This window comes from Idiotropiscis lumnitzeri, chromosome 14, assembly GCF_059441095.1.
Source record: "Idiotropiscis lumnitzeri isolate Australia: NSW breed Sydney's pygmy pipehorse chromosome 14, RoL_Ilum_1.0, whole genome shotgun sequence".
In the NCBI taxonomy this organism is placed as follows: Eukaryota; Metazoa; Chordata; class Actinopteri; order Syngnathiformes; family Syngnathidae; genus Idiotropiscis; species Idiotropiscis lumnitzeri.
The window spans coordinates 5,593,789-5,607,244 of NC_142404.1; the positions used below are offsets into that span (position 1 = coordinate 5,593,789).

General features: G+C 41.1%; 1 protein-coding gene across 3 annotated transcripts in view; it reads right to left on the minus strand.

Annotated features, from left to right (window-relative positions):
* Positions 1-1,518: 1,518 nt before the first annotated feature.
* Positions 1,519-13,456, minus strand: part of satb2 (SATB homeobox 2) — a 38,043-nt gene continuing 26,105 nt past the window's right edge. Inside the window, exons 12-15 of one of the 3 annotated variants that reach the window (XM_088315562.1) lie at positions 12,502-12,696; positions 3,304-3,474; positions 2,666-3,150; positions 1,519-2,367 (exon numbers count right to left, since the gene is read on the minus strand). In XM_088315562.1, the coding sequence (XP_088171688.1) occupies positions 2,241-2,367; positions 2,666-3,150; positions 3,304-3,474; positions 12,502-12,696 (978 nt within the window). In that variant the 3' untranslated portion in view covers positions 1,519-2,240. Of the gene's footprint in view, positions 3,151-3,303; positions 3,496-12,501; positions 12,697-13,456 lie in introns of all 3 variants that reach the window. The other 2 variants (XM_088315561.1, XM_088315563.1) reach the window with 2 other exon arrangements.

Genomic DNA, 13,456 nt, shown 5'->3' on the forward strand with positions numbered 1-13,456 from the left:
TGACGGGTAAAAATGTTTTCAGACAATTGTTCCCAACAGAATAGGACAGACGGTATTCATACCAAATTCTGTGTGACAGAGTGCAGATTTCATCAAGTTTTAGTTTTATTTGGAACAAGAGGCTATGAGTATTTAGTTTCAAGAACAATAAAGAAAAAAGGAATTTGCTCAGACATTTTGTCTGTTCTTAAACTCATATTATTTACCGTATAAACACCCAAGAGAGTTCTGATTTCGGTTGTGTTTTATTATGCTTTAGAGTAGGGGTGGGACAACTTTTTGATTGGCGGGCCACAATGGGTTCTAAAATTTGACAGAGGGGTCGGACCAGGAGCAGATGGATGGAGTGTTTTTGGTAACCTCACCTCATCTGAGAAAAAAAATACTTTCAAATGTCTTTGAAAAACCACAGTATTTAGAAAATAAAACATTAACAAGGTTTATTCATTAAATTTTTTTCAAGTTAACGGGCCGAATTAAAACGTCTAACAGGCCACATGTGGCCCCCGGGCCATAGTTTGCCCACGCATGCTTTAGAGGTTAAAAAAAAAAAAAATTGAACTTACCTCCCTGTGGGAATGATTGATATTTAGTAACATGAATATGCTTAGAAGAGTACGAGTTCATGAAAAAAATGCATTTATATGAGTGTTTTCAGTGTTTAGAGGGGAAATATAATGCAATATCTGGTTCATTAAACTTCCATTTTTTTATGATATTTTTTTCTCATTTCAATCTCAAGACCTTCATTTATAATCATTTACTTTGAAGCCTTCTGTTCATTCTTCCGGTTTACCCAAACCTAACGCATTTTACTATCAGATGAAATTGGAGTAAATAAGAGTCGTTTCAGAAAAGACACTTCTATTGAATTCACAAATTTTATTCACTTCAACACTGAATGAACATTTTGAAATGAACTGTCATGGGAATTGTATCCAACCCTGATTTCTGTCTTACAGAAAAGCACAACAATTTCTGATCCGTGTTGATGTGATAATTAAAAAGCAGGTCGTCTGTTGGAGTGTACGGTCATGAGAAAGGATTCATTCTCATAATGTTTTGAACATACTGTAGGTGTACACCACTGCACCAGACGTTATACACTAAACACTTTACACTTCTTCTTAAATACTCTTAAAAAAAGATAGGATTAGGCTGGCACAATGCAACAAACTGATTTCACTGAGTCGACAGAAAAAAAAACAAAAAAAAACTCATCTTCTGCTCCATACTGGCTCAAATACTTAAAAGTTGCTCTAGAAAATTAAAAACAGACATACACTGATAATTCATCCCACTTTGGGAATCTACAGACAGAATAGAAATAGATTTGCCACGTTTCTGTCATGGCTCAAAAAAAGTGTAGATTGTCATCAAATGCAGCAAGGTAAAGCACAATTTCCCTTTTTGTTTTCTTTCTTTTTTTTGTTTTTAAAGTTTCTATTGTGGACGTTGCTGCTGCTGCTGAAAAAAAAAAAATAATAACACATGACAGGGCCTTTTTTTCGGACTCAGTAACTGCTTCTTTTTAAAATCCTCTCTCCATTTTCCACCCTCCGTGCATCTTGTTATCAAAATAACCAGCCCTGTTTAAAGCCATAAAAAATTAGAAATAGCACTTAACAATCCTAACCATAATTACAACAATAATCACAATAATGACAATAATAATCATAGATAAAGATAGCAATAAATAGGATTGGTGAGGTTTAAGTGCGGGGAGGTGTGGTTAGACAAGACCGTGGGCACCAATTAGAGGGGGGAAAAGGTGGGGTGAGAGGGTGCGATGGAAGAGATAGACTATACGGCTCGTAAAGTGACTGATTGCTTGGCTGCTGAATCTTTGCACGAGTACCTCAGTTTTTTTTGTTTTGTTTTTTTATTCGGTAGAGGGAGGCTGGGGGGGGATTATCTTCTTGCCACACATGTGGATGGCAGCGTGCAAGGTTCAAGGCATGGAATTGAGTGTCTCTGAGCCACATCCTTCTTGAATTTGGAGCCCTTGCAAAACAGTCCATGGTGTCCCCTTGTGGTTTCTTTATTAAGCTCACAGCTTGGTGAGACTTGACAGCATATGGTTAGAGGGGGAGGCTAAGCAAGGGGTACATCACATCCACAAAATATTCATAAGTGCTGGATAGGACTCGTAAGGGAATCTCGAGGGCGACGCGGGATGATTGGTTGGTCTTCTCAGGCTAAGGAACAGCAACTGCAACACAAGTGTCCATCCTGAGATTTTAACGAGAGGGCTCCGATTGGCCCAAGTCCACGAGAGTCGCTCCTCGACTCCGAGGGTCCAACGTCACTGTGCTGCTCAGACTCAAGAGATGAATGCAACTGTCTTTGGCTCGAGCTGATCCTACCCTGCCAAACCATTTCGAGAAGCTCTTGAGTTATTCTGAAGTAAATTGACCACACGAGCAGCTTTAGTTGAGCAATTGAGATGTTTCACATTTACACAAGGCCCACCAAATCGTTCTTTTGTGGCCAAAGTAAAAAGCAAGTCCAAGATTGTCATCATGAAATGTCTGGACAGTGGTTTATGATTCCTGTGCCTACTTCAGCTGTACATTTATACCATACTCCATTTATCAATACATTAATCAGTTTTCAGTCATTGTCCTTTCCTTGCTTTTTCTATATTGTGTTTGGTCGTCTCTACCTTTGATAGTCGGGCTGCTCTCTGGGACTTGATGAGGAGCTTCCTGGAGCCAGGGGGCCACCTGGTCGGGGGTAACTCTTGTCCTTGCCCTCCTCCTGGGCCAAGTTGTTCCCGGAGGACCCCAGGCTAGAGTTGGAGGATGCTTGAGGCTGGTTCAGTCCTCCTGTGCTTCCACTACCACTCCCTTCAGACTGATAGATTTCCTCCGCCCCGTCCTCACTGGACTCCGGATCCTCTGAGCCAGAGAGCAACTCCTCTTCCCGATAGTCGCTGACATCCACGCCTCCGCTGGCGGTAGCCCCCTCGCTAAGTTCCTTGAGGCGGCCATGATGCTTGACGTGATAACGTTGGTTCTGGAAAAACTTGATGATGGTGTGCTTGGGCAGGTCCAGCTGTGCCGACAAGGTGTGGATGGCCTCTTGGTCTGGATACAGTCCAACGTCCTGGATGAAGCTCTGCAGGATGCCCAATGCCTCCAGAGAGATCTAAAATGCATGGATTGGGAGAGAATATTTAGTCAAATGATATGTTTTTAGCGCTATACCATGGATTCCAAAATTGTTACCTGGCAAATGATAAACTATACGACAGGGTGCACAACTTAAAAGATTTGTGGAAAAGGCTTATTTAAACTATACCTTTGTGCGCAATCTTGGCTTCTTGCTGCTGCCAGAGCTACCAGTGGTGCTCTGTACACTTCCAGGGGCCGTTACCAAAGTCTGTGTGCCCTCCTCCACCGATAACATGTCCTCTCGCATGGGCGACGAACGGTGCTCCTTGATTTGGATTGGGGGTGGTCTGTGGAGCGCCTGCCGAGAAAGGCAGAAGAGCTAATCAATGGGGCGCAATGACCCCTGATCAAGACTACAGCCTGCAGAAAATCACAGAAATGAGACCCAGAAGACAGTTTTTTTCACACCAGACTCTATTGTTAGCCTGTTCTTTGAGCACACAGTAGCCACGGCTCTCGGGGTGAAGCGAGGGCGTTCACAGTCCACAGAATGCCACGCACTATTAACCTGCTTGACGAATGGACAGTCTAACTACCATGTATCCATTATACCTTTGACCTAATGTGATGAAGGGTGGCAATTCTAGTCAAACACCAACTTAAGACGTCTCTCAATTATTACAATTTTAACTCATTCAAAGTGACAGGCTGATGATTAAATGACATCCATAAAAAAAGTACTGAATCTGAGGAAGGAATTAAATGGATTTGTTGTTAATTTGGTAGATTCCAAATTAGAGAGGAGAGTATTATGACATTTTTTCCTCATGGATACACAGGCACTCTGTTTTTGTTATTGGAACTACTTCATCATAGCAACTAGAGGAAGCCCAGCAAAACTAACTTAACAAAACGTTTAATTTCTAATGTGAGCGGCATTCTTCGTGTGTGTGTGTGTGTTTTTTTTTTTTACTTTGCGCCATACCAATTTGCTCAAACAGAGGACGTCAAAGACTAGATCCTTGAGGTACTCCATATCGTAGTTTTGATCACCAGAGCACAAAATGAAATAAGCACAAAATAAAATAATAAAAAAATAGAACATCTTGCCTAAACTATCTGCTGCGACTGAAGCAATTATTTCTTCAACCGATTAATATTAATGTTTTTCAGAATGATTAAAATTGATTTGAGCCGTTTTAAAAATTACTCCTCAATTGTATTATCCAAATATTAGCATGTATGTGAAATAAAAAAATAAAAAATAAGACAACACCAAAATTTGTCAACAAGTTTTCTGATGGACATTGCCGCTCACACAACCTGTGACAAGCTTTTTTTGTTTCATATCTTTATCTCTGCGCCCTGGTACCAAGTGGCCGGGTGACAGACCAGTGGTTGAGGACCACTGTGCTTGAGCATGCTCAACGCAAGAATTTACAATTCCAGAGAGGAGCAAGGGCAACCACACCCCCCACCCCCACCTCTAAGTGCTTTAGGTAAAAATGGGCTGTGGTGCAAAACATTAGGGACCACTACCCAAGAGAACAGTGCCAAATAAGCTGCTCTACCATAAGCTCATCGAGTGAGGTCGGTCGGTATAAAAACGCACACCATATGTACATATGCTTTAAGAAGTTTGGAAGAATTTGCTTTCAGCCTGTGAAAGTTGCATGTCGAGAAAATTATTGTAAGCGGAGAAAAATGAGCCTGGAATTGTGAACGCATTTGCCGTTCCGACAGCTCCAGGATCAAGTGTTGCGAGACTTGGCTTGTTTGTCAGAAGGTGGCGGCGTGTTGTGGTCGTGTCACTTTAAGAGCAGGGCGGGGTCCTCCACCACTGGAATGTCCAGCTATAAATCTGCGGCGCATTAAAATTAAAGGAGTCACGTAAAGATAATAGTCATTCTCTCTTCAATAATGACAGGGTATTACTTCAATAATCGTGAGGGCAGGTTTCGGTTTCAATCGCAGGGTGAGGGGGGGTGGTCAGTTTACAGGAATTTGGTCTGTTTATATTTTCCCTCCCTGGCTTGTGCTCGCCTTCTTTAACGGAAAGTGACATATTTAGATGTTGAGAAATTCCTTTAAAAACTTTCCCCCGCCCCTCCTCCGTTTCTGCTCACTTCTAATGCATCGTGAATGATTAGTTGAAGAAGGCCTCTGTCAAGCTCAGCCAACTCAAACTGGATGATGCCAGGAACTCGGCATTAATGCCTCCTCCTTCTTTATGCCCACTTTTTACACCTCAATTCTCAAAATAAGCGCAGAATCCATTTATCTAGAGGAACATAATCTTTAAATCTACTTTTTCTTGTCAGAAGTATAGTTTGTCTTCTTCCTAGATTGGATTTTTTTTTTATCAGTATCTTATTACATGGACATGGATGTTATATGTTTTATTATTATATGCCCTGCAATTGGCTGGCAACCAGTTCAGGGTGTCCCCCGCCTACTGCCTGGAGATAGCTGGGATAGGCTCCAACACCCCCTGCAACCCTAGTGAGGAGAAGCGGTACAGAAGATGGATGGATGGATGGATATCGATATATATATTTATATAAATAGTGTTACTGTATTTGTCGCATTGGCACAGTGGCATTTGCATGTAGCCCACACTATTTTGCCAGTACAAAAAAAGGTGTCCGTCCATGACGAGAAGCTAACGGCAGAGGTGTCATCAGTCGTAAACATTATTTAAAGCTCATTAGTTGGCTAATTTCTTATTGAAATCCACTTACTGCAATTTCCAGACTTCAATGCACGCCTGATTAAAAGCCACAATAGCTAAATTTAGCCATAAAACGGACCAATAGCCACGGATTTCCATCTTATTAAATAGGTATCTACTAGTAGACGCTGCTTTTCCCCAAACAATGCAGAACGCAGCTAGCGTTACAGAGCGTACCGGAACCTTTCTAAAACGAGGCAAATTTACGGTTGAGCTCGGGCCGCGGTCGCACTGTAAACATGGCTGTATTTATTGCACTTCATCATTTAGCTCAAAATAAGCGCAACTTAAGTTGTTTATTTTGGCTATCAATTGCTTCTTCACACACTGCGCGTATCGCTTCTTTTTTTTTTTTTGCCAACTTCGAGTCCCGCTCTCTCGCTGTCCCACTCTTGCTCTCTCTCTTTCTCAGTTAAAGGGCCAGTACTCACAACAGCATTACAAGATTGAATTCTCCTCCGAGTCCAAATATTTGAATTCTATAGCCGCGGTACTTGACCCAGTTCGGGATGTTACTGGGACGGACGAAAACCCACTTCTGTCCTTGCTTAGTCAGACCTTTAAAAAAAAAAAAATAACAACACACAAACTTCTCATCCTCCGTCCCCAAAATCGGCGTCCGTCTGTATTTAGGTATGCACGTTCAAAAACAATTTGATGTGATGATTTATTGACTATTTTGACCAGCAATGGTTTCAAGAATGCTTCCAGGCCCATATGAGGATTTTGATGATTTTGCGACTGACTCATGTAATTTTAGGACTGCTGTATATTTGGGTTTTCAGAATCCCCCTTCAGGCCTACTTTTGACTGTCATACTCGTTCAGTGACATTCAAAGCAAAACAATACACTCAAGAACTTACTGAACCACGACAACAGTCTTTCAAAAATCCAGTTCTCATAGCGTGATATTCTCCAAGTATTTATTTCCTGAACCTCTCACTTTAGTCCAACCCACCACTGTGCCTGCTCTTCTCTTCAAATACATGGCTATGAAAATCAAGTTTCCTGTAAATTGAGGCAAATTACAGCGTAGAACGATAAAAGAATTATAAAACATCAAATATTCATCTTCTCCTTAATGAGCCCTCGCCCTGTCAGGTGGGGGGCTGGGAGGTGCACACGTGCCACCACCAGAGACGCCATTAACACAGAGATAAATTTGTAATGAAGAAGAGAAAAATCCCTTTTCTGTTAGTTTTGTGCTTGACTTAAGACATCCTGTTATCAGTGAGAGTGTTTTTTTGTTTGCTCACTTTTATGTGTGTGTGTGTGCGCGTATGGGTGCGTGTGTGTGAGTGTGTGTGCGTGAGGATAGATGAGTCACAGCACTTTCCTCTGTTATTGTGAAATGATTCTTTAGAGGAAAAAACAGTTCACATTCTATGTTACTGAGACAAGCTGGCATTGGAGCTGAGTGCATGGGTGCTCTCTAAGCGTTTCGTTTTAATTCAAAGCGTTTGTGTGAGTGTGTGGCATTCATTCCATTTATCTGCAATTAAATGGTTGCGTTAATTGTGGCTTGCACCCCCCCATTCTCCAGAAAAAGCAGGCTCTTCCCTGCTAGAGGCCACCAGAAAGTTGAAGTCAACAATGTTTATTTTTAGCTGTAAAGTTTGTGGATAAATAACATTGTTCAAAAGCAAATTTGAATCTGAGATGTTTTTTTTTTGTGTCACTGAAAGTGTTTTTTAATCAGATTTTTATCAAGCCCATCAGGTTTTTGAGATATTTTTAATTTTGGTTTCTCAGTTTGATCCACAAAAACTTGCGCAATACGGAATTTTGGAATCTTGTTTTTTTTTTCGTATATTGGGCATCTAAAGATAAACATATTTGTTCATTTTTTAAAAAATGTTGGCTTGTGTTTGGATTGTGGTTCAAAAGAATTATCTTAAAAGAGGAAACTAATGAAACAGCCCTGGACAAAAGTGGTACCAAATAACGTAATATTTTGTTTCACAACCTTTGGAGGCAATTGCTGCAATTAAACAATTTCTGTAACTTTCAATGGTAATAATGTTGGCCCATTCTTCATGAGTAAACTGCTCCAGTTGTCTCTGGTTTGAAGGGTACTTTCGCCAGATGACACGTTTAAGCTTCTCCCACAGATGCTCAGTCGGATTTCGAGCAAGTTTCATACAAGGCCACTTCAGAATAGCGCAATGGTTTTTTTTTTTATTATGTGTTTTGGGTCATTCTCCTGTTCTCAGACCCACGACCTGTGACTGAGGCCAAAATTTCTGACACTGGGCAGCACATTTTTCCCTAAAATACCTTGTTCCATCGTAGCCTACACAAATTATACACACCTTGTGCCAGATGTAGCAAAACATCCCCAGAACATAAAAGAGCCTTTTCCATGTTTCACAGTAGGGACAGTGTTCTTTTCTTGGTATACTGAATCTTTGTGTCTGTGAACAAAGAGCTCATGTTCCTTGCCATAAAGTTCCAGTTTGGTCTCGTCTGTCCACAGGAGATATTCCCAGAAGACTTGTGGCTTGTCAATATGAAGGTTATATAATATTTTAATGTTTCTTTTTCAAAAGGGGTGTCCTTGGTCATCTCCCATGCAGTCAACTTCAGCTCAAACAATGACGGCACGTGTGATCTAATATTGTTGTATCTTGACCTTGGGATTCACCTTAGATTTCATTTGGCGGTTGTTCTGGGCTCTTTTGTTCCCATTCATATTATCCACCTGTTCAATTTGTCATCAAATTTCCTGCTACGGTCACATCCTGGAAGGTTGGCCTACAGTCCCGTAGATCGTAAATGTGCAATTGTAGTCACAGGAACATCAAACTGCTTGGAGATGGTCTTGTAGCCTTTAGCTATATTGTTGTTTCTAGGCGTATCATGATTTTGTACAGATGGTCTTTTAGCCCTTAAACGTGCTTGGAGATGTTCTTCCAGCCTCTATCTTTAACATGCTTGGCTATGATTTTCCTTCTAATGTTTCGTTTACATACCAAATAGGCCGACTAACTGCTCACAAGTTTGAAGACGCTTGTGAGGACACACCTTGGTCTCATATCTCTATGGTCAAATTGTTTTCAATCTTTTCTAGGAGTACTATCATCTTTGTCCAGGCCTGTTTCATGAGTTTATTTATTTTTTAAATACTGTGATTCTGTTGAACCACAGATCAAGAGCAATGTCTTATTTTCATTCTCATTTCATTATTATTTATGATGACTCATCAGTTTTTTCTTTTATTATTATTTTCTTTTATTCTTTTTTTCTTTCATTAACAGAGGGATTGCAACAATAACGTGGGTCATCTTTCTAATATGAACACTATCAATTCTCACTTATAGAACTCATCATATTCTACAAAAATGCTATATAACAATGAGATGCTGTGCCACATTCATCATTTGGAGAATCAGTATTTATCAAACAACATGGCAAAACCAAAAAGAAAAAGGGAGGGCGTGGTAGGGAGAGAAAATGCTATTTTTTTTTTTCTATTAAATTCAGACACACGGAGGGGACAGTGTGCCCAGGAATTTTTTCTTCTTGTTCTAGTCCTAGACTCCTGGGGTTCGAGCTGCCTCGACACACACGCACCGTCACACACACACGTACACACTCGCACACACATATACACAGTCTTGCAGCGGAAATCAATTTAGCAAAGACAATAAAGAAATTATTTATAAGGGCAGGCTGTGCCAAATTAGCTGTGGGACGCACTTAACTGCAAACGCCATATGAATAAAAAGCTGTACAGCGAGAACGGGGGCTGTGTCACTTGTGAAGAAATGTGAGGCTGCAGGGGAGGGGGCTCTCATAAAAACACACACTCATCACAAATACATACGCACGCTCACCTGCCCACCTAATAGACACCAAATCCCAATGCCCCACAAACATGAAGCAAAAAGTGCACGCTAATGTAAAAACACATGTGTGCGTGTGTGCGTGGTTGTGTGCGTGTGGCTCCACTGTACATCCATTTTTAATTTAGCATTGTGTGCCTGCTCTCCCATTGTCCGAAGACAAAGGAGCTCTCAAAACTATCAGTATGTGTGTGACACATGGGACACACGTGTGGTGGCTTTGTGTTCACCTCCCATGAAGACATTTTTGCATGTGTCCTATATAAATTTAGATGTATTAAATATACACTGACGCGCACCTCATTTGCCATTAATAAGTCAGCAGCCCTTCACCACATGTGGCAGTGGGTGGGGGAAATTAGGGGGCTCTAAAAGTATTTTAAGAGTGCAAAAGGAATGTCATCACGGTGCCACCGCAGCTTCCTTCCTCTCCCGCCATTAGTCTTTAATACAAAGCTCGCCATTTCCATGCTGAGTCATGACATGTGGTGTACTTTGAAGGGATAACATTTTCCTCAGGCAATGTGAGGGCAAGCACTATCAGCCTTCAGGAGGATTAACACCAGTGGTGACACATAACGGTACAAATTGGACTTGACACCGATCTGATCGACTGGTGGATATTTTACATTTCATGCAAAATCGATGATCGACTGCAATGTCATAATTTGCATTATGATCGATGACATCATCGATTGGATCTTTGATCCCAATAAGACATTACAGCAAATATGTTATTCACTCCAGGTGCGTTCTCTACTGCCGCAGTATATATGTGAACCCGAAAGTTAATCTGCTTTTTAGTCTTGTCTCGTGTCCTGTGAGCGGAAAGTCTTTGTGCTGGCAGGTGGAAGTTCCGCCTCCAGTGCCCTCCACCAATTCAACCAATCCCAGATACAAGCATGCAACAAGTATAGTGCTTTTTTTCCTCCTCTTGACGAGCACTCTGTTAACGAGTTAACAAAAAGTCATCCATTTTGTCATCAATAGGCTTTCGGGGAGCTGTGTCATATCCCAGCAGACTATGGAAGCAAAGTGGGGTGCACCCAGGTTGCCAGTCAAGCAATCATTCTCACAAATATTCAATGTCTCCAATGAACTCCAAACAGGAACGCCACAGCTGACTTTCAAGACCCTAAATCTCAGAACTGTGAGTCAGACATACTAACCAGTAGTACACCATGGTGCCCCGTGCGACTAATTATTACTATGAGAAGTATTGTTTGATATTAAAAGATACATTCCCTGACATTAGCTTTATTTGGAATTCACAAAGCAAATAATTAAGGGCCAAACTGTCCCCGTCATAAAAACTTAATTTGCTCTTCAGGCATTGTTGTGAGTAACATTTAACATTCAAGTTAACAGCTGTTCGTATTAAAAGGAACAAACAACCAAAGGCTTAAAATTAAATACGGTTCATTTTTTAACATAAAGTGACACTTATTACGTTAGCCTTACATCTTTCAATTCCATAGGCGTCTTTTCTTCACTTGTCGAGGCGGAACCTTGTTTTGGTGTTACAACAAACAAAGGAAAAGCAAAATACAAAAAAAGTTCAACTTTTCCGCAAAGTCAGTGGTCAATTTCTGAAGGGTGCTTGACTTAAAAGGTTCTGTTGTGATTTATTTTTTAAATGAGGTAAAACCACTTCAATCTTCTATGTAATTAACTGCTTGCTTTCTTATTTTTTTGGTGTGTGTTTTTTTTGGGGGTGTGCATTGATTTATTCATTGATGTTCTTCTATTTGGCAGAACATATTCATTAATTAAAAAAAAAAAAAAAACCCGCACACAGTTCATCCATAAAGCTAATTGTCTCGCCTTGAGTTGAATTTCACGAAAAAGTGTTTGAAGACAAGTTACAGGCAAGGATTACAATTAAATTAGTTGAGAGGGTCTAAAAAGCTCTCCATGTTCTTTAGACTTGCTACTAACTAGTCTTGGTGTTTGAAGTCAGAACTTAAGGGTAAACATGTACACATTGTCTCCCTCTTTAAGAGCTCCTCAAAATCTAATGTGGCATTTCCTGTTGTGCCACCACTCTTCATTCTTCACTCTGTCGAGACAAAAACTAATGGGAATGTAACAATAGCCACATTTCCACACAGAGTTACATTTCATTGTAGTTTCTGGAACTAAAAGATTACCATCAGTGCTTGAACACAAGCAATGTCCTTTATGGGCCTCAATTAAGTGGTCCCATAACAAGAACATGAATAAAAGGTCTTGAAGGCAGTGTGTGATTTTGTCCATGTATGTCTGTGTCAATGTTAAATGCTGGGACAAAAGATAATGAGCATGAAAGAAAAATCTCCATAAATTGAGCTGAAACCAAATGACAACACATTTAAAGGAAGCTTTTGTATATATGTGTCTGGACCAATGTTTACTGCCAGGATGAAAGATTATGACCCTCAACTGAAAAGTCTTGAGATGAACACGTTCAAGTGTGTTAAAGTCACTGCGTCAAACCAAAATGATGATGACACATTGGAGGGTGGCATCTGGTTTTGTACTTGTGTTTCTCGGGATGTGGTTTATTACTGGGATAAAAACAAATGCGTAAGTAACAACGAGCGAAAAGTCTTAAAGACGGTCTTCATATATAATAACAATTGCACCAAGTTCAAGTGAACATATTTGAAGGCAGTGTTTATTTTTGGACCTGGGTTCCTTTTGGCTGTGTTTACTGCTGGTACATAAATAACACTGAATTGAGTCTCAACGAAGCTCTGCATAAGGACGTGTGTGCTTTCTAAGGACACTGCACTGGAGCCAAATGACATTTGAAGACAGTTTTGGTACCTGTGTGTCCTGCGGCAGGTGGAGGACAGTGTGTAGCCTCTCGCTGTGATGGTGCCGTGACTCCTCCTCGTACGCCAGGTCTCTGTCGGTCTGCGGAAGCGCAAGGAACCTCCGGATGGTGCACAGGTTCTCCCACAGGGTACGGTTCTCTGGACTGGGGTTTTCCTTCCAGCGGAGCAGCTCGCACAGCCAACCCTGTGAGGACAGACACAGGTGCACCGGATGTAGGGTGAGGTAAAAACTAAGGCAGAGTCATGTGAAAGAATTTAAACATTGTTTCAACTTAAATGACCAATATGAGAGGAGCTCTTGAGGACATATAGCTTCAGGCAAGTGGATCTCTTTCGCAGAGCTGGGCAGTCCATCCCCGTCCGGTCTGACATCCATTTTTGGGGCCGGGGGGGTTGGTGGTGTTGACAAATTTTAAGAAAGGGTTCAATTCTTTGAGTTTGTTTTTCGTGTGGTCCCTGAAGTTCACACAAAGATGATTGGCTCATGTTACGGGGTGAGTGAAATGTTATGTTGTTCTAGGTGCGACGCGGAATAGTTGCGACAGAGAGGTTGAATAAAGCAGTACAGTTGGCAGCACGATGAGCGTGAGATTGGCTTACTTTATCGACATTGGCACGTTCGTGGAGAGGAGGAAAGAAGAAGAATGAGACGAAGAAGAAAGAGCCAAATAAAATCAGCATCTTTCCCGTGGTGGCGTCATACATGGAGACTTTTTTTTTTTTTTTTGGTTGGGGTCGGCGGCGACAATTTTTATAAATAAGGTCGGAGGGTTGAGGTCGGAAGGCTAGCCAGATTGCGGCCGTAGGACCGGGGAATGACCAGCAAAAAAAGGTAGGTCAAGTGCCCAGCTCTGCTCTCTCGTATTGAAGATTTTCAAATGGGAAAAGGAAAAAAAGCAGCGGAAGCATAATGAAAATGGAAATAAAGTACAGAAACAAAGTAT